General features: G+C 44.5%; 1 protein-coding gene across 3 annotated transcripts; it reads left to right on the top strand.

The window, feature by feature from the left end:
• The first annotated feature begins 27 nt into the window (after positions 1-27).
• On the top strand, positions 28-13,383 carry KAT7 (lysine acetyltransferase 7). 3 transcript variants are annotated; one of them, XM_054801143.1, is made up of 15 exons: positions 28-318; positions 1,832-1,979; positions 3,363-3,539; positions 3,730-3,969; positions 4,539-4,621; positions 4,870-4,959; positions 5,535-5,633; positions 5,803-5,913; positions 6,771-6,962; positions 7,161-7,250; positions 8,163-8,303; positions 9,497-9,590; positions 9,773-9,919; positions 10,793-10,899; positions 11,562-13,383. In XM_054801143.1, the coding sequence occupies exons 1-15, from the start codon at positions 259-261 to the stop codon at positions 11,661-11,663; spliced, it is 1,881 nt and encodes a 626-aa protein (XP_054657118.1). In that variant the 5' UTR covers positions 28-258; the 3' UTR covers positions 11,664-13,383. The 3 variants fall into 3 exon arrangements, with proteins under 3 accessions (XP_054657118.1, XP_054657120.1, XP_054657119.1); XM_054801145.1 differs by having other exon boundaries at positions 29-273; XM_054801144.1 differs by lacking the exon at positions 28-318 and having other exon boundaries at positions 1,808-1,979.
• Positions 13,384-20,496: the final 7,113 nt, after the last annotated feature.

Raw genomic sequence — 20,496 nt, 5'->3', positions numbered from 1 at the left:
CCGCTGGCGTGAGGCTGGCTCGGGGTCACGTGACGGGGGGGTGTGGACCGTGTCCCGGCGGAAGCGTGAGGGACCGAGCAGGGAACAGGGACTGGCGGCGGCGGGAGCGGGCTGGCGCCGCCGGAGCAGACGTGCCGCAGGACGGGAGACACGGCTGTCACCACGGAGCCCGCCAACGCTAACACGGCGGCGACCGCCGCTTCGCGGGCCGGGGGCGCCGGGGACCAGCCAACCTCGCTGCCCCCGCCCCCGCCGAGGATGCCGCGCAGGAAGGTGAGCGCGGCCGGGAAACTGGGGAGGCGCCCGGCGGGGGAACCGGTGAGCTCAGGCCGCAGCTTTCTCCCCTTCCCCACCCCCTCCGTTACATCTCACGGGCACAAAACCGGGGGGAAAATAGCGGCCTTCAGCCCCCAGCGCCCGCCCCGCTCGCTCCCTGAGTGGCTCCCGGACGGGCCCGCTGGGCGCTGATTGGCCGTCTTGCTCGTCACTCATCGCCCCCAACGGTTACCGTTTCCCCTCCCCCGCGCCTGCAGCGCTTTCCGCCTCTTGGCTTTTCCGATTGGACAGGCGGTTGGAGAGCTGCTCGCGTATTGGCCGGACTGCTTTGCCGGGCTGGCCGCTGATTGGCTTCCGCGGCTGCCTATCTACGCCCCCAACGGTCACCTCCCTGCGCGTGCCTTGTTTCTCCCTGTCTCCCTTCCCCCACCTCACTCCGCCCCCCCGTGTTGATGTTTCTGTGGGAGCGAGGCTTGTCCTGATAGGCTGCGGCCTGCCGTCAGTCACGCCCGGCGGCCACGCCTTTTTTGCTCTCCAAGCTGACATTGGCGGTTTCTCCCTTTCGGCCACTCCCACGCGCGTTTCGATTGGCTGCGACCAGCGAGTCTCCGGTGGGCGCAAAAAAAAAAAAAAAAAAAAATAGGCGCGGGGACCGCGCTCGCGCCACTGTGCGGGCGGGGCCTCGGTAGCCGGCCCCGCCCTTCCCCGCCTTGCCCCGCTCCTCAGGCGGGCGCCGGCACCTGCCTCGGCTTCGGCCTCGGCCCCGGCCCCGTCCCCATCCCCTCAGGGCCGGCGGTCGCTCGGGGTGTCCCCGCCGCGGGTCCGACCGTCCTGGCCAAGACCTGTCGATGTCCCCACACCCTGGTTGTCCGGTCAGGGTTGCCGGGCAGGGAGGGATCTTCGGAGGCCTGGTGGCTGCCCGCCAGCTCCTGAGGCCTGCTTCCCTCAGAGAGTCAGCTCCTGAGGCCTGCTTCCCTCAGACACCTGCCTGGTGGAGAGGGCTGCGCAGGTGGTCCAAGACGAGGTGAATACTGCCTTCCTTTTCCCTGCCTGGCTTCCACCGGGGAGCCCTGACGCTGCCCTGAATTGCTGAGTGGTGAAGAGTCAGTTTGGCCGTTGCTGGAGCCCATCTGTTTCCTCCACCACCTGCTCCCGCGGTGCCTGGTGCTCTGCTGGGCTGTCTCTGCTGGTGTGAAGAGGCAGATGGTGCGGGAGGGCAGTAGGCTTGGCAGGGTGAACCGAGAACACCGAGCATGTCCTGTCCGGCCTTGAAACTTCCTTTACCTTTTGCTTTAAATAAAATCAGGTGCTGCTGTGATCTTTCTTAGAGGATCTTGCAGAAACTTTTAAATATTGAAGGCACTGTCTGACACTGCATCTTTATTAAACCAAGATATTTGCTCCAGAGCAAATATTTATTAGTTTACATATGTCAATGTGTCAGCTTGAATTTATCTATCTAGCATCAAGTACTTTCTCTTTTTTTTTAATAGTATAAATACAGTACACAAGTTTAAGTGCTCCTGTGCTAATGTCTGGGTCTGTGGTGTTACAGAGGAATGCGGGCAGTAGCTCGGATGGAACAGAAGACTCTGATTTCTCTACTGATCCTGAGCATACAGACAGCTCTGAAAGCGATGGCACGTCACGACGATCCGCCCGTGTGACACGTTCCTCAGCCAGACTCAGTCAAAGCTCTCAAGGTAAATGCTTTATTTTCTTAAACAAGGAAAAGAAAAGCAGCCTCTTAAGCAACAAGGGGCTCAGTGAGCTCCATATTCCTGACCTGTAGAACTTAGATGTGTGGAGTTTATACCTAAATAAAAATATTTAACTTTTTTTTTCCATTGGCTATTAATGTACCACAGCAAAAAGCATATTGCACAAATGAGGTAATATAATCTAAAGATTACACTGGTAGTGGAAGTCAAAACTTGAGTGTCCTCTGCTCAAAAAGTAAATCTCTATACTTGTTAACGGAAGTGGGAATCAAACCGCATGATTCTGTTGCCAGCTTTGCCTAAATTTTCTGAGAACTCTAAAAATTTGCTTTCCATCTAGACTGATACATTGGTACCAGAGCCAAGCTAGAGAGAGTATGTTTAGGGGTGAAAGTTGTTTTTGTTTTCTTTGTTTGGGATTTTCAGTACTGCACAGGAAGATGTATTTTCATGACTTGCTGACGCTGACCCTACTCTGCAATAGATGTAATCAACATATTGCTAGTTATTTTGTATGCTTCTACTTTGGCATCCAGATTGTAAGAGGAAACATGGAATGTGTCCACCTCCTCATTTTTTGTGTTAGTGGAGTCATTTCTTGGCTGTTAGTTAATAAGCTGCCATTTGGCATTAAGGGGAGGAAATGACAGTAGATAATAACTTATTTCCATTGCTTCATATACACTTTGATAAAAAATCCGTTTTGCGACAAATTTTATTGCAGGTACAAAACATACATGTGTGATCATCTGGTAACTAGGTCTTAAAACCAAGAGGAAAGGTAGTTTGGATGTGTATGGGATGCCTGTGATATTCCTAGGTTATGAAAGCATTTTCATGCAAAATAATTGTTTTATAGCCTTATGAGCAGTATAGGATCGCAAAACCACACACGGGGTCTCAAATACAGCTCCACACCAGAAGCAGTCTTGCTATTCCCAAGGGTTGTCTAAACACTGATAGCTCTTATCTAAACACTGATAGTTCTTATCTAAACTAACGGTTCTTTAGCTTTCCAAATGGGAGCTGGTTTGTAATTACTAGTTAATTAAGTAATTAAGTTAAGAGAAAGCCGATCTAATTACAGATTCCTCAGTGCTGGTAAAAGTGTCAAAAGATTTAAGCTTAGAAGAACAGAGCATATCTTTGTGATGACATGCAGCGGGGAGCGGTAGGACAGAACTCTGTGTTGATAGCCAGCTATCAATCGTAATCATAGAATACCAGGTTGGAAGGACCTCAAGGACCATCTGGTCCAACCTTTTTCTCAGATGTTAGTATTACAGACCTCAGAGCACGTGTGAGGCAAGTCTCTGACTTACAGTGGTTACTGTGGGTGTAATTATGGTGTTTCTGTGGAATTAGATTCCAGCCCAGTTCGTAATCCGCCATCGTTTGGAGCAGAAGAGCCCGTCTATTCTACAAGGAGGGTAACCCGCAGCCAACAGCAGCCTGCTCCTGTGACTCCAAAGAAATACCCGCTCCGGCAGACTCGCTCATCTGGTTCAGAGACTGAGCAAGTGGTTGACTTTTCTGATAGAGGTATGTGAGGTGCAGTGAGGTCGTGAAAGTTTGCAAAATGCCGTTGGAAAGATGATGTGACTTCATTCTCTGAGGGCACCATATAATATGCTGAGGATAGAGGGTTTGAGACAACTGTCCGGAGTTGCTTTACATATTTTTTTGAAAGCTTTCTTTCAGGCAAATTTGTAATATCTTGATCCTTATTCAGACACAAAAAATGCAGCGGATCACGATGAGTCTCCACCTCGTACCCCCACCGGGAATGCCCCTTCCTCAGAGTCTGATATTGATATCTCCAGTCCAAATGTATCCCATGATGAGAGCATTGCCAAGGACATGTCCATGAAGGATTCTGGAAGTGACCTGTCTCACCGCCCTAAGCGTCGCCGCTTCCATGAAAGCTACAATTTCAACATGAAATGTCCCACTCCTGGTTGTAACTCTTTAGGTAATTTCAGCTCCAGGATTAATCTGTTGGTTTTTGCCTCCCTGCTGTGATATTCAAAGTCCCACTCAGTTGAGTTATTTATCCTAATAATATGCACTTAATTAGGATCAGAAGTATTACTGAGAAGTGGGTATAGAGAAGGGATATGAAGTGTATCTGCAAGTGTATTCTTCCTGGAGATGTTTTCTGGCTAGGAGTGTTTGGGGGATGATAGAGTAAAGAACAAGTCAGGAGGATGAGCACAGGTGTGGGAGGAAAATGCAGAGTCTTGCAGGTAGGACACTGGTCTCTGCCAGACGCAGGTTTTCAGAAACAAATTATTGCAGACCTCTCTTATACCTGGCTGCTTGCATGGAGTGCAGCTTTTGAGTTAGCATGAAAAAGATTTTCCTTCTTTGTTCTTAAAGCTTGTGCCATGAACCATGGAGCGTGCTCCTCCTATTACACTGGTAATAAACTGAGCATGCTCCCTGAGAACCTCATGTGAGCTATCTGCCCATCTGGGATACTTTTTAAACCTCTTTATGATCATATGTTAAAAGTTGGGGTTTTTTTCTGATCCTTTGCAGGACACCTAACTGGAAAACATGAGCGACACTTCTCCATCTCGGGATGCCCACTATATCATAATCTCTCAGCAGATGAGTGCAAGGTAAATGAGTCTTCTGTTATATCTTCTTTATGGTTTTTTTTGGAACAAAATGCCAAGACCTGTCATTTGTGAACAGAAAATAGAGTTAACGTGTTTCAGCTGATGTCTTTAGCTGTAAGGCAGCAGCATTTGTGTGTGAAATCATCTGTGAATTACCGTTCAGAAAATTCACCTAAATGAGAAATGGAAAAGATTAAGGCTTTGATAGTAGTTTGCTGTAGCATTGACAGATGAGTTTTGACTTCCAGGTGCGAGCACAGAGCCGGGATAAGCAGATTGAGGAGAGAATGCTGGCCCATCGGCAGGATGACAACAACAGGCACGCCACCAGACACCAGGTAGGCAATCTGCACCTAGTGGAGTGGCTGCTCGGTTAAAAGTGGAAAAACCTCAGCTTGTGGTTTTCAGCGACAATGATTTTAACTTGATCTCCCTTCTTCACTTCTCGCATAAGCTATTCTGCTGAGTCCTGGCGCTCCCCATTTGTCCCCTCCAATTTGTTTCAGCAAGGGCGATTCCTTGTGTCCCTTAAATGAGAAACGGGAGCAGCTAGTGAGAGCAGAGAGGTGGCATTGGTCAGTAATAGTACAAAGGAGGCTGGACCTGTTCTCAGGATGATCTTTTCTGTGTGCTTTGATGACAAGAGAATTACTGCAGAACTGTAAACTACAATTTTACTCTGACTAAACAGAAAAGAATAAAACCAGGGGAATTACATTTTTCAGTTCATGAGTCTTGGACTTGAGTCAAGATGACTTAATGAGTCAGCTCTGAGTTTGTCCACATAATTAAGCAGTGCATAAAGAGTGCACCCTGTCCTGTGGGACTGAGGTCAATTCCCACCCTTAGGCTTATCAAAAACATTTGAAGTGGATGAAGCCTAGTGAAGGTTTCCACCTCTGGTTTCTTTCAGGCACCAACAGAGAGACAGCTGCGATACAAAGAGAAAGTAGCTGAGCTCAGGAAGAAGAGGAACTCAGGGCTAAGCAAGGAGCAGAAAGAAAAATACATGGTAAAAGCAGTAATTTTTTTCTTTCATTCCCTCCTGTCTGGAATGAGACCACTAAGCAGGAGTTCGGCTTTCCCAGTCATCCTGCAACATTCTTAGCTAAAAAAGCTGCAAGATCCAACAGCTTCATAGCAACAAGACAGCAAAACCTCCTATTATTTTACTGTTCTAGGAGCACAGACAAACCTATGGCAATACTAGGGAACCTCTACTTGAAAACCTGACGAGCGAGTATGACCTCGAGCTTTTCCGAAGAGCACAAGCACGGGCATCTGAGGACCTGGTGAGCCTTCTAACTCATAATATATCTCACAGCAAATGTCTTTGTTAGAAATGCAAATGCTTTGTGGGTTTTGTTGTACTTGGGCAGGTAGATTCAGAGTTGGTAAGAAGAGCAGCTACAGCCCAGCCAAGTCAGCAACGTTACACTAGGGATAATGTTTAAGTGTGAGTCCTTCGGAGGGTTTGTTGAAAGTATAGCTGGAGCGAAGCATTTGCAGTCATGAATGCTGCAGTGCTTGCAATAGGAATAATTGGTAAGAGTCCTATTTAATAGGTGTTCATTTTTGGTGAAAGAACGGACAGCTTCACCTGCTGGAAGAATGGCTAAGGAGTGATGATAACAAAAGACAAAAGGCACCTTTTGTAGCTGGTGACTGTGGAATGGAGCTCAAAAACTTGTGTTGCTGAGGCTTCTGTAGGTGCTTTCCAAAGCTACCATCTATCTCCAGAGATGAACCAAAAGATACTTTGCTGCTTACCAGCGACAACTGCGTCTGGGATATCTAAGGCAGAAATTAGGCCCTACCGTCTCCCTACAGATTAGGAAAGAAGCATGAAGTGGGAAGGAGCTTATATTGCTTTCATGACAGAGAGAGTGTGATACTAGTGTTAGCATGCTGCTAAGTGCTGATTCACAAGCCATTTCCTGATGAAGGGAGCGGTCAGGAACTGTCCTGCTTGTGGACAGTGCTCAGATGGAGTTTGATTGAGGAGAGGTCTGTGGGAAGGGTCATTAGATGTGGTCACATTGAAAGATTTAGAAGCCTTGAAGTAAATTATTTCCTTGAGGGAAATAAATAGGGCCCTACCTACTTTTTAATTTTTTAAAAAATAATCATCCATCTTTTTAATTCATAGGAAAAGTTGCGGCTCCAGGGCCAGATCACAGAAGGCAGCAACATGATTAAAACAATCGCTTTTGGCCGTTATGAGCTGGATACCTGGTATCATTCTCCCTACCCAGAGGAGTATGCTCGTCTGGGACGTCTCTACATGTGCGAGTTCTGTCTCAAATACATGAAGAGCCAGACAATACTGCGCAGACACATGGTAAGGGCTAGGGCAGAGCTGATTCCTGAGTTTTAAATCTGATGTCAGCGTGTAAAAGTTTTAAAACATTACTGTTAGCTCAGTTGCTCACTTTAGGAGGTGAGAAGACAGCATGTTTCCTGGTATATCCAGTTGCTGTTGTAACCTTTTCTGCCCTTAAAACAGTAGTGTCTCCCTAACTTTGTTTTCCCGTCATAGGCAAAATGTGTTTGGAAACATCCACCAGGTGATGAAATCTACCGCAAAGGCTCCATCTCCGTGTTTGAAGTGGATGGGAAAAAGAACAAGGTAACTAACTGCGATTGTTAGGCCAGTCTTGAGTGTGGAGTCTCTTTCCAATGTGCTGAGCACTGCTTTTCCTGTAGAGAAACAGGATGCAAGTGGCCATTTCTGCCTCTAATTGCAGAAAGGCTGCTAGAGTCTGATCTGTCCATTCTTGCGATTCTGGCAGTAGTTTTGTCTGCGTTTTCTTTGTCGCTATTCCTCAGCCCTGTTGTGCTCCAGCAGTTCCATCTGTTGTCTCACACTGTGTTTGGAGATGTGTGTCAAGGTTCCTTTCTGAAAGGTAGTGGGGAGATTCTGTGCTTGGCCCATCTCTCTCCCTGCTGCCCATCTTTCAGTTGCTGGGAATACTCAGTCAAATTTGGGTTAGACTGGGGAGCAGCCTGATGTTAGTGAGGGTGATCTCCTGAATTTTTGAATTGAAGAGTGGAACGTGAATCTGCAACTGCAGATTCAGTGCTGGGTCATAGCATCGTGCTTATGCCCTGTCTCTAATTGTGTCCAGTCTTGAAGGCTTCAGAGAAGAGAACAAAGAAACAATTTCAAAAGCTAAATTGTGCACTGTCGGAAGTTGGGAGGAGTCTTTTCTAGTTATCAGAGGTAACCTTGAAGCATGAGATTAATACAATACAGTGCATGCAGGCAGAGATCCAACCTTCTGCTCCCCTTCACTGAGGATGTTATGTTTTTGGCATTCAGAGACTGATATCGCAAACATCAATTCCCATCCTTAGGCTTATCAAGTTTCATCACAAATCAAATTGTTTCCTGGCCCAGCTGCTCTGTTTGAAAGACTGTGTGCCATTTCTCAGATGATTCAGAATTTTCTTGTCATTTCCCATGTATGCCTGTTTTTGTCCACTCTTGGGATGTTCTGCTGTAATAAACAGCTGTATCCTACTCTCCTTTTGCTTCTAGATCTACTGTCAAAACCTGTGTCTGCTGGCAAAACTTTTCTTGGACCATAAAACACTGTATTACGATGTTGAACCCTTCCTCTTCTATGTCATGACAGAAGCTGACAACACTGGCTGTCACCTGATAGGATATTTCTCCAAGGTTAGTTGAAAATACACACATATGCGTTACTACCTCGGTAGAATGAGGCGTAGGACACTAATTATCAGTACTGGGTCTCCCCTCTGAGTTCTTGCAGTCTCAGGATTTGTTGCTTTTAGGAGTAGATAAGTTTCAAACCTGATCTGCATGAATTGTTCTTACTCTTTGCTGCAGGGATTGCAGGTGCTTTGCTGTAGCATCTTCCCTCGCTACTAGGAAAAACAAAATCAGCTCCAATGAACTATTCTTGCTAGGAAGCATAATGGTGTCTTAAATGTAGGCAAAATAAGGATAAAGAAAATGTAAAGAAATGTAGGGAAGAATACATTAAAATAAGTATTAGTCACCATGATTTATTTTTTTTTGTAATACTTGAAGGAATAAAAATTCTTAGGTGGAGAAGCTGAGACATAACTCTAGTAACTTAAACAGATCCCACAAGTAAATCACTGGCCAGGCTTAGAGTAGGAGCGAGTTTTCTCAACTGTTTGCTCAGACATGTTGCCTTCCTAAAAAATAGCCAATCTGCTTAATCTCTGCTGCACGTTAGTGAAATACACTTCCCGGTTGTTCTTACTTCACTACAGAAAAAGCGATGACCCTTCCAGACATGGTGATATGATGCAATGCAGTCATCAGTTTAGATATTTCAGTTGGTGAAACTCTATAGGTAGGAAGAATACTCTCCCAAATAAAGTGCAGGAAACTATATTCCTTCAATCACCTGAGTCAGAATTGAATAAATATCTTTAAAAAAATGCTTTAAAGAAAAATCTGCATTGATCTGAGGATAAGTGTGTTTGAGTCTCTTCTTTGTCTGAACATTTTGATATGTGCTTATAATGCTGCTCTAAGTCACTTTCTCGTTGCATGTAAACCTAGTAAATGACAGAGGTGGTAGTGAGAGTGTTACTGGCTCCTTCTCAGGTACAACTCCATGGCCAGCCATCCTAGGCTTAAAATTGTGCACCAAACACCCAATTTAATGGCTAATAAAGTAAGACACTAAGCCAGGTTGGTAGCTGAAGGACGATCGTGTTACTTGTTGTTAGGCAGGTTTTTCTACTGTTGCTCCTTTCACCTTGTATTGTATCAGTTGCACAGGCTTGTTCAGTCTGTTGGGATTATGATATACCCTTTGTTTGTACAGATCTAGACCTGTTTATCTCTCTTCTCTGTGTTCTTGTTTTTAGGAGAAGAATTCTTTTCTCAACTACAATGTTTCTTGTATCCTGACAATGCCTCAATATATGAGGCAAGGTTACGGCAAAATGCTCATTGATTTCAGTAAGTATGGAGAGAGAAATTCTGGAAACGTTCTGTCCAACATGACAGTTTCACCAAGAAATACAACATGTCTATGGTGGTGGTTGAGCAGTTTTCATTATAGCTGATTTCTGCATGTACTAAAGAGGTTAACAGTCAGGAGAGAGTAGTTTAAGGATAAATAGGTTTTCTTTCCTTTACAGGCTATTTGCTTTCTAAAGTAGAAGAAAAAGTTGGCTCTCCGGAACGCCCTCTCTCTGACTTAGGTCTCATCAGCTACCGTAGTTACTGGAAGGAAGTTCTACTTCGTTACCTGCATAATTTCCAAGGAAAAGAGATCTCTATAAAAGGTATGTTTTCAAGCTAAATAAACTTGTAGTGAGTTGGTTCAGGAACATACCTATGCATCTCACTCATTTTCCTCAAATATGAGGCAGGTCATGCTTGACTCATTCGTATCGGTGTTTGTGTAGCAGCAGTTAGTGGAATATTCCTGTAGTTGGGTATGGCTCCTTTCCAGTCCTGCCACCACTAAAGATAAGCCTGCTTGCAGAGTTTTGAAAGTAGGTACTGGCTTCTTTTTTTACCAAAAAAAAAACCAAACCCAACCCAAAAAGCCCCAGCATTTTTAAAAAGATTCAGCAAAGAACTTTATCCGTCTGTAGATGAGAATGTTAATTTTAAAAAGAAAAATGGCTCCACTGAGAGGCTTTCAAATACTTTGGAAAAATACTAAAACTATTTGGACTTTTAATAGCATTGTTATGTTTATGGCACCTAGGAGTATGTGGCATTTCCTGGAGATATCACAGTGGTTCTGAAGAAGCGGCTATGTCTTCTTTCAGAGGATTACACCTTGGATCCTAAAATTAGTATCACTAAATCATTGTGATATCTAGGCTGGCTTTCAGGTTTTGGGTGAGCTGGGCTGTTTCTGTACAGCTCTGCATGGTTGGCATCCATAGCCTGTGGTTCTTCAGGCAACCAGTCAGTCCTCAGGAGTGACATAAGCAAAGGCAAGCTGAGTAGCAGATAACCAGGGTGCTGAAAGGGTATGAGTCCGGCAGTGACAGTAACACTGCATGTAACTCCTTCGTATCTGCAAGGCATTTTGTGTATATCGCTTCAAAAGGAACCGCATAAAAGTAGTTGAAAACGAGCAATTGTAGGCTATTGCAGAGGAATTTGTTGCTGTACTAACAAAAACTGATACTGGTTTGCAGAAATCAGCCAGGAGACTGCGGTAAACCCTGTCGACATCGTTAGCACGTTGCAGGCACTTCAGATGCTCAAGTACTGGAAGGGAAAACACCTGGTCCTAAAAAGACAGGTAGGATTTGTGATGGCTATTTCTGCATTTTTGTTTCCGTAAGTTTAGCTGTTAGATTCATGTGAACTTGCTGAAATCAGTATTTCCTTTGCATTGTGCTGGGTTTTCCGGCCTTTTCATTCTAGTGCGGGGAGTACCGTGACTTTCAAATGGAGTAACTGATAAAACACCACATGGGCATGCAACCCGATTCTTCAGTAGTGTAGAAATACACTGTATTGACCTTTCTTTTCTGATGCATTGAGTAATGTTGCTTATTGTAAGTGGATTTTCAGGGGAGCAATGGATCAACATTCCCATCATGCTCCTCCTCGTTGCCTTTATTGAGCAAATGGATGACATAGAAGTGACCTGAATGAATGGAATCCTGAATAAGTCCTGTTTGTACCCTCATGAGATACGAGACAAGTGGTTTATAAATCCCCAAATGTGACAGCGTCTCTCTTGTGTTTTCCTCTCCCTGACACTTCGCTTTGTAGCTAAAAGTAGCCTTATCAGTTTGTTTGGAAGGGCTTCTAGAAAGCACTGTGGACAAAATGTTATTTTTGTCACGCTAAGCAGTTAGTAGGCTAGTAGTCTTACGATGTGTGGTGTTGTACCATGGAGAGTTGTCCATTGTGGACCGTTTGTTTTAACCTGCCCTTTCATGCTCTCTTCCTTAGGATCTGATTGATGAATGGATAGCCAAAGAGGCCAAAAGATCCAACAGCAATAAGATAATGGATCCCAGCTGTTTGAAATGGACCCCTCCTAAGGGAACTTAACTGTCTATCGCTCCTGAAGCCGGTGAACCCCAACAGTAGGAAGTACCCTAGGGATCTCTGTTGTATCTGTTGCTGTTGTGATTGGCTGGTACAGTACCCTCCCGAAAGATCAGTTCCCCTTGGTACTGTTCTGGCCCAGATCTTTTGTGCACACCACAGACGCTAGTTCTGAGGAACTTTATGTTTCGGCCTCAATGAGGTTGCAAGGATTGGATCTGTATAGGACCCAAATAAAGCTCCTAGCAGCGCTGGCCCAAGGAGTTCTGATATCTGGTACTGTACCTGTCCAGTCACTGGTCTTACCCTCATGTTCTTATTCTGATGAGGTTGTGTTGTGTCCTATAATCTGGTTGGTTCTTCCTTCAGGTTCCTTGCGTTCTAAGTAATGGAGATAACTTCTGTGGCTTTTGAACAAGGTCTAAGAATGCTTGTTTGGGGAAAGTCTGGTTTTCCAACAAGCTGCAGTTACACTGACTTCAGCATTTTTAACTACTCCTGTCTGATGGATGGTTCCATTCCACGTATCAATTAGTTTTAGTAAGATAACACGCCGCCTCTTTCAGCAGTGTTTTCCATATAATACAGCAGGTCTTCACATAGTTAATAGTGTACAGTCAGAAGCTTGCATTTCCTGTAACCAAGTGGTATGATTGTTAGTGTTACCGTGGAGGAGTCAAGGCCAAGTGTGTGAGGACATCATGGTCTGAGACGTTTCATAGAGTTGCTCCTGGCATACGCTCCTGGAGCTACTACAGTACCACATCTGTTGGAGAGACTTCTTTGATTGTAAGTTACTGGTTTTTCTTGGTTTATCTCTTGGAGTTGGTGATTTCCTTTACACAGAAATCAGCCTGTTCAGTGTATTTCACTGGAGATATTTTTCGCAGAGCAGTCTTCCTTGAATTGTAGGTGTCTCTGTGTTGGAGAGGATTTTTTTCCTCTAGACTGAAGAAATAAAAAAAACTTCAGATGGATTTTTGCTAGCCTTGTCCAAACAGCCACAGAAACTCTACAATGCCAATATCATCAGTTGTTGGATTGCCTACAGTGTACGTTCTGTGCATCAGTGGCAGCTCCAGTTAGCTGTGTGGATGGTTTGCTTCTCTGACAGTGCATTCTTGTTTGTCTTTGTAAAACAGAAAAGCTTTTTACTTCCTCTGTCTCATCAGCACCACCAGAAGAAACTATCGTACAATGGCTTTCAGGTATAACCACTGTCCTTGTGCCACAAGTTTCCTATATGGCTCCAGTGTGATTAAAAGGGGGGAACAATCTTGGGGTAGACAATGACAGCATCATATAGTGCCGATTTCATTTAAACCTTCCAGTGCTTCCTCATGGAATGGTGTCTGAAATGAAGCACTTGCAATGTACCAGTAGGTAGGAGCTGTTTCCTGTTAACCACTGACCCATCCTACTGTGGAAAAGTTCTCTATTGCTTTTCTGATGGTTGTCTGCCTTTCTCTGCCTCCTTAAAAAAAGAAAAAAGATCATCAGTACATGGCGTGTACCTTGTGGGCATTACTGAATTTTGCTGTCTCATGCCCTTTACTCCTGTATTGTAACTAACTACAGATACTCATGAAACTATCCAACAAAGTAGATCTTGTGGAGTAGGGAAGAAGGCCATTCTTGTGCAGAAGCTAAACCCTGTTCCCATGATGTGGTAGAATGTGCTATTCTTGTATCTACTTCTCAATAAAGCATGTTCTCTGCTCAAGTTTATGCCTTTTTATATATTTTTTTTTTCCAGTCAGATGCTATTTTGCATCTCCAGTGAAGTGAAGCTGCTGCTTTATGTTGCAGGGGACTAATTCTGAACCCGTCTTTGTGCCGGTGCGTTAAGGATTGTGACTAGAGCGGCCTTAGGTCGAACCTGGTGGAAGCAGCCTGTGTTGTGTATTCACTCTAGAGCTCACTGTGCACGGAAGGCTGCCATGAGGAATGTACGGATGTTGCCAGATACCAGCAACTTAACTATGTCATGCAAAACTGGGGTAGCAACTGTTCAACCTGAAGAAGGAAGGAGTTATCCTAAAAGTTAGACTTTTAGCCTCTTCTGTATTTCCATAACCTTCTTGCTTCTTGTACTGTGGGAGGAATTGGGGCAGTGAAGTCTCTGGTCTTGAAAAAAAGAGTGTTTGAAGTTCAGCACCTCTCTCAAACATTTTGAGACTTTCATATAATCTCTGATATAAGATGGTTAATTACACATACCTGTTCTAGCTCCCTACAGAGATTCTGCTTTTCTACATAACTCAAAGGAGTTAAAAAAGAGTAGGGAATGTTTTTGGACTCTCAGCTCTAAGCTGCAGAGAGGCCAGGGTGATGTTCAGAGTAAGGCTGACATGTCGGGGATCGTGGCATGGGACTCGAGGTACTCAGCTTGCGAAGAAAGAGAGCAAACTAACTGAGATGGAATACCTTGGTGGTCTTGTTTTGATCCAGATCAAAATCAAGGACACTTCCCTGAATGATGATGTTTGTTTACTCAAGGCACATCAAGGCTCTTCGTAATTCTGTCTTGTTTTGATTTGGGAGCTTTGCTTTTACTTACTGGAGCACAGTTTTATACAATACCAGTTGCCTTTTTTGCCTTCTTTTTTTTGTTTGTTTACTTTTTCTTTGTTTGTTTTTCTCGCAAGTATAGAGAGCTGCAGTGTGATTTACTTTGTAGATAACTGGACAGAGACAAGAGGTTTAAGGGTTTTATTCCCCACGCTGCTCTGTGTGACAGCCACCCCCTCTCTAAGCTTTTGTTTCCCTCCAGTCCTTATTCTGTCAACTCTGTTTATGTTGTGACTTCTCCAAGGCAGTGACTGTCTCTGTGTATGTACAGTTCTTAACACGATGGGGTCCCACGCTTGACAGAGACCTCTGGGTGCTTTGGTAGTACAAACCCTGATGAAGTAGTGAGTCATACAGATAGCTGTAAACATCTCTGGGTAACCAAGGGATGAGACATGCTCACGGTTTCACCCACCGTTTATTCATAGCAACTGCAAACTTGCAGATGTTATATTCTGTATGGGCAGTTTGAAGCCCACAAAAATTATGATGCTACCAAAAAGCAGCCGGTGCTTTCAGTAAATTTTCCTAGATTGATGCCTTCTTGTCCCCTTTTCTCATTTATAAAAAAAAAAAGCACTTGCATTTAGCCTTGACCTAACACAGGAATAGATAATGTATGTAATTTTAAGCACACTGGTACCCTACAGTTATTTGCTGTGATAGACCCAAAGAAACGAGCACAAATTCAGTGCAAGACTGAATGAGAAGTTGAGCGCCGGACCGCCTCACCCGTACATCCCAGAAACAAGAACTGACTGTGGAACTGAAAGTTGTAGAAACCAAATAGGATTTTGAATGCCAGTAAAGGCAAACAACCTCGTAAGGGATTGGCTCTTTTTGAAAGCCCCAGGTTATGTGCCCAAAGAACGAGGCAAAGCCAGATCTTCCAATGCTCAGTCCCGATGCTTTAGCATCAAACTCATCCTTTTTTCCATGGGCCAGCAATGAAGTTTGTTTGGTTTGGATGGCATCTAATGCACTTCTCATGTATTTTTCCAAAAGATGGCAATTCGGCAGAGCCAAAGTTAAAAAACCTTTATGTCTCTCTGCTGTCAGTAAATGAGGAATAGCCCTTTGAAAGCTTTATGGGTGTGGTAGTTGCCAGTGTATGTACTTCTGTAACAGTATTGTTTCCTGTTGAGTTTGTTTCCCAGAGAACTTTCCGTGACTTCTGTCCCTTTGCTTAAACTCCAGCTACCCTGTAGCCACTTTACTGACGGTCCTCTAGGCTGTAACTTTTTCCCTGTTTATTTTGCTGTTTCCAGCAATCCAGATGTCGTAGTTAAAACAACTTCACTTTCTATTTTAGTCTCCGTATTAAAGTACAGGTGTGATAGCACAAACTGGGCAGGTATCACACGGGCTTTGAAATCCTCTGTGCTTTCCAGAGGATTTCACCCACACTTCTCTGCTTTGGATCTTGCACTGCTATTCCCAGGTTAAAGCTTCACTACACGCAGTTACTCTGTTTCAGGCTGGATGTACACAAACAGCACGGACATAGCCTTGGCTCTTCAGATGGACTCACAATTGTTTCAGCTTTAGGAAGCTGAGCTGAAGAGAAGTTAATTGATCTAGTTAATGCACAACTTGAATATTTAAGAATCCCCCCAAACCAACTCCAAGTTTCTCCATGTAGTTTAAGATTTCGTAGCAAGAGGGATTCTTAGCTCTTGTGCCAGCTAGTGTAAGAACTGCTTGTCTGGATCAGATCTAAGATCAGTTGAACCCAATCCTGTGTCTGACAGGAGTCAGAGCTTAGTGTTCAAGGTTAATGACTGCATCAGCAATGTATGTCATCATTAATTATGATGTCTACATACCTCTTTAAAGAAATATATCTATAAATTATGTGTTCTCCTTGAGTGTTCAATTATGGTTTACCAATGCATTCTAAAGCCACCCAGGGCCCTGCTTTATCCTCTGCTCATCCCTGTGTATATCAGAGCAGCCTCAGGGCTGTGTAAATAGTATGCCATCCCAAAACTTCCATCAGCCTTGGGAAGCAGAGAATAGTTAAAACACACGATACTGCAGCCTCTCCCCAACCTCGTCCTTTAATCCAGACTCTGGAAGCACGATGGATGTGAAGACCTCAGATGTGGTGACCCTAACAAAGAACAAGCCCTGAGGCCAGGACTTTCTCAGAATCCACCACTGGAAAATGCTCTTTTGACCTTGGACATAGCTAAATTATTTTTTCCTCTGAATTTCTTCAAAAGAAGCTTCCATGCTGGAAGCTTTCCAAGTTGAACTTATGCCCAGGACAAGGCAAGTTTTTACAGTTAAAACCTCTCAAAATGAGAATTTATGTGAATTTAGAATGGGTATGACAACAGACTGTGAACTACTACTGCCTTATATAGGGAACGGTCTCATTTACTCATCACACTCTCTGTGCTTTGGAGATCCAGTGTTTGTTACTGAGCAGGCGAGCCTCTCGGAGTCCTTCGGGGCCTGCTGTTGCTTGAACTTTTACTGAGACGAAGGCAACAGGCATAGGGATCCCACCGCCACTCTTCTCTCACCACCAGCTGCTTAGTCTTACTCCTGGTCTTCATTGTGCTGCCCTGTCGTACCAGCACGGTGTTTGGGGATCTCCAACATGATCCAAACCTCTCCATCTTTCCCTCATTCTGTCCCTGGACCATTTCATTTGGCAGATCACAAGGCCCCTTCTTCTCACAGTTTTTTTTCTCCACAGACTTCTGCAATATTAGTACAATGAGCCTTTTCACTGCAATGAGGCAAACTGGTGCTTCTTTTTCTTCACTGAGAAGATCTGCGTGCATCTCCAGGAATTGGTCCGTCGCTGTTGTTCCTTTTCGCCAGCTGAGCACTGGCGGTTCTGCTGGCTTTTCCTTTTTGATGTAATTGTTTGGGGCAGGATGTGGTCATGTTGTGGCCACACTGAGGATCTGCAGGGAAGGAATAGGTGGTTGATATTCCTATAAAGAACACTGGAGGAAAAGAGACAGCAGGGAAGCAGGAAGGAAAGGAAGCTAAATATGTAAAATTACTTCAGTTGTTTCTATTGTGATGGCTGTGTAACTCTGAGCTTAGTTTAAACACATGTAAGACAGTCCATCTGCCAGTAACTCCGCCTTCCTGTTGTTCCAAAACTATGGAAAGAACTAGAACACCTACCTCTGCACCAGCTCACAGGCAAGGGGAAAAGTAACGCTATTTTTGAGAGCATCCCCTGTAATTAGGTCTGCTTTTTCCCCCCTCTCCCCTGGGCTCCTGCCCACACACCACAAGAAAACACCCAAACCCAAGTCTGGGATAACAGCAGAGATGTAGCAAAAAGGGAGAAAACAAAAGGAAAAGAAAACATCCCCCGGAAGTGAATGGATCTCAAAGGCTCTTGCGAGTTTTCTACTGTAAAAGATTTCAAATTCAGAGAGAGCTGTTAAACTGGACTTGACGCCCTTCTCCAGCATCACAATTAACTCGTGCTGAACAGTGGTGGAATACTTCTAAATTTGTGCCTACTTTGTACACAGATCTAGAAATTACAATAATCCTACAACATATATTAGTAGTAGGAAGTAAAAAAAAAAATAGGCTTCTGGAGCTAGATTACATATTCCGTTACTTGTAGAAATTAATCAGTAAAAGAATGAACACGCTGAGCTATATAAGGCACTAGACAACCGACAATCTTCAGAAGCAAATTCGCTTTGCAGTACTCAGTTCAGTGGGGGTGGTTGAAAGGGAGCTGTCTGAACAGAGGAAAATGACGATGACTTTCATTTTCTTCATATTTAATTCCCCTGGCGCTTGGGTAGGTGATTGTACATCAGGTTCTTCCATAGCTAGTGGTTTTAGGTGGAGATTAATGAAGAGTCTGAGTAAGGGCTTATAACTGAGATCAATCTTTAACATAAAAATGGATGGTAACAAGTGTGGGAAGAGATTGTGTGGGAGGTCAGGGGATCTGTACGCTTGTCAGCCGCTATCACTCACTCTTACCCATCAGTTGGTCTGAACGGGAAAGTTCTGTGGTTTTTACATTGCAGCCCGGGCGTTGTGTGAAAGGATGTTACCTGTACAGCAGCTCTTGGTTTTCACATCTAGCACAAAAAGGAGATCACTGGGTTTCAGGTCTGCTGGGCGTTATTTAACTGAAGTAACAGAAACTCACCGCTGCAAGTTCTGTTAAGAGATTATGAGACCATTTCTATTCATGTGAAGAAAACCCTCTAAGGAGCTCCTCACTGCTGCTCCTGAGACAAACATTACCAGAACTGCAGCTCAGGGAAAAACAAGTGGCAAAGCCACTTTTAGATCCCGTTTTTGTATAAGATGGGTAAAACGGTTCTAACTTAATATAGTTTTCTGCAGGCTACTGCGCAAATCACTGGTACAATCCTCCCTCCTGTGGCTTCTCATCTCTCCTCTGCAGTAAAGAACGCTCTGATTCCTTCTTTGTATCGATAGCACTGGTGTTGATTTTGTTTACAGAGCTCTCCAGTCCTTGATCCCTTCTCAGTGAATTAACTTCAGCTGCACGTCCCTCCTGTCCTCTGAATGCCAGGTTAGAGACTAATGCTGCACTGGGAAGTCGTTGCTACCCGGTGTAGTGGGCTGTGTCGGGTGAACATTTAGAAACTAATTGCTAGTCACTTGGTCTTGTGATGACTCATAGAAAGGGAACCTCCCCCCAGATCTTGAGTTAAAATGGAGAAACGATGCCCTCTGATGTGAGACACTTGGGGTGCCTCACACATCTCAGTGTGATGTAGCACCCTTGCTGGAAGCTCACGGTTAGCAATTACAAATCCCACCTCCCCATAGTGCAGTTTCTAGAGTGGGGCACCAGCTACTTTCCACTGGAAAATGAAAAAGTCAAACCCACTTCCATTTCACTCCAGAACTCCTGGGTTCTTCCTCTAGCTCAGCCATTGATTGATGCTCTGGTGACTGCCGAGTCTTCTGCAGAGGAATCAATGTAGTATGGACTCGTCCGTAGAGGGGTGTATCTCAGCAGAGGTGTTTGAGATATAAACGGAGGCAATCACAGCCTTGGTTTGACCAGGGATCAACTGCATAGCCATGCAACTGCAGTACGTAGTGCAGCATAGCACGTGTCACAGTAGCCAGGCCTGAAGATGATGTAGAGGTACCATCTGCTCTTCCCAGGGCTCCCCTGGTTAATGCACACCTGGGACATCTTCACCTGGCTGTGCTTCCTTTCGCCACTCTGAGCTGAGGACAGTTTCTTGGGCAGAGAAGTGGAAGCAGGAACCTTCAGTCGTGTTTTTCCCACCTCTGGAGATACAGATTGACCCCTTGGAGCAGCCAGACAGAAACAGGATGTCAGTAAATCGTGTTTGTTGGCACCTTCGGTGTGCTCCTGATGAGCCAATGCACTGGATCAAGAGACTTGTTTGCTTTCCTTCCCACTAGGGAGTTTTCCATGCAGACCAATTACTCTTCTTCCAGTGAGATAAATCACTTGCTGCTTGAGCCATTCTGTTTATTACTTAATGCTGGCATTGGAAACCAGCAATCAGAAGTCTATAAGCAATCTTTCTTTGACAGACTAGTCCTTGTATGAGAAACGCAGAAATCAGATGGGGAACAACAACAAAATTCAATGACTAAGTTTAATATTGGCCAAGACTAGTCCTCTTCTGACTGATTTTAACATCTTGGGAGCTGCTGGTTTAGAAAATGGCTTTGCTGTATTTCACTATACTTTGCTTCCAGAAACACGCAGAGATATGGCTTGTAGCCAGTAGGCAATAAATTTGTGTCTAGCTTACTACTTTCTCGTAGTTAGGTTTTCAGTGGTCCTTTTGCAGACAGGTATTTGTGTCTTTTCTAGAGTAGGAGAAGGGCCAAACTGGGGTTGTCTTATCTGATCCTGTGTTCACTTTCCCAGGAGAAACCTTAGACACACAAGGACACTTCCAACATTGTCCTGGACCACATCTGGTCATTTAGAGGTACCTGCTCATTAAGGAGGAGCGTGGTAGTCACACTGCCCTGTGGCGTAAAGACACCATGTGTTAAAATCACTGGAAATCAGAACAGGTATGTCTGTTAGAAAGATGTGGGTGAAGCTCGGTTTACTTTGTGTGTGTTAACCTTCAGCAAGCTCTTCTTCAATCAGATAGTGCTGTTGTCTAACATTAAGAAGATGTTATACACAGGTCCTAAATACTTCTTTTCTTCATGTTTTGTATTTTGTTAATTTGGCTAATTCAACCACATACCAAGAAAGTCGGTAGAGTTGGAAGCAGAAAGGTTTTGC

The sequence above is a fragment of the Grus americana genome, chromosome 22 (assembly GCF_028858705.1).
Source record: "Grus americana isolate bGruAme1 chromosome 22, bGruAme1.mat, whole genome shotgun sequence".
NCBI lineage: Eukaryota > Metazoa > Chordata > Aves > Gruiformes > Gruidae > Grus > Grus americana.
Note: the sequence above shows the minus strand (reverse complement) of the source record. Positions and strands in the feature narration are given on the sequence as shown.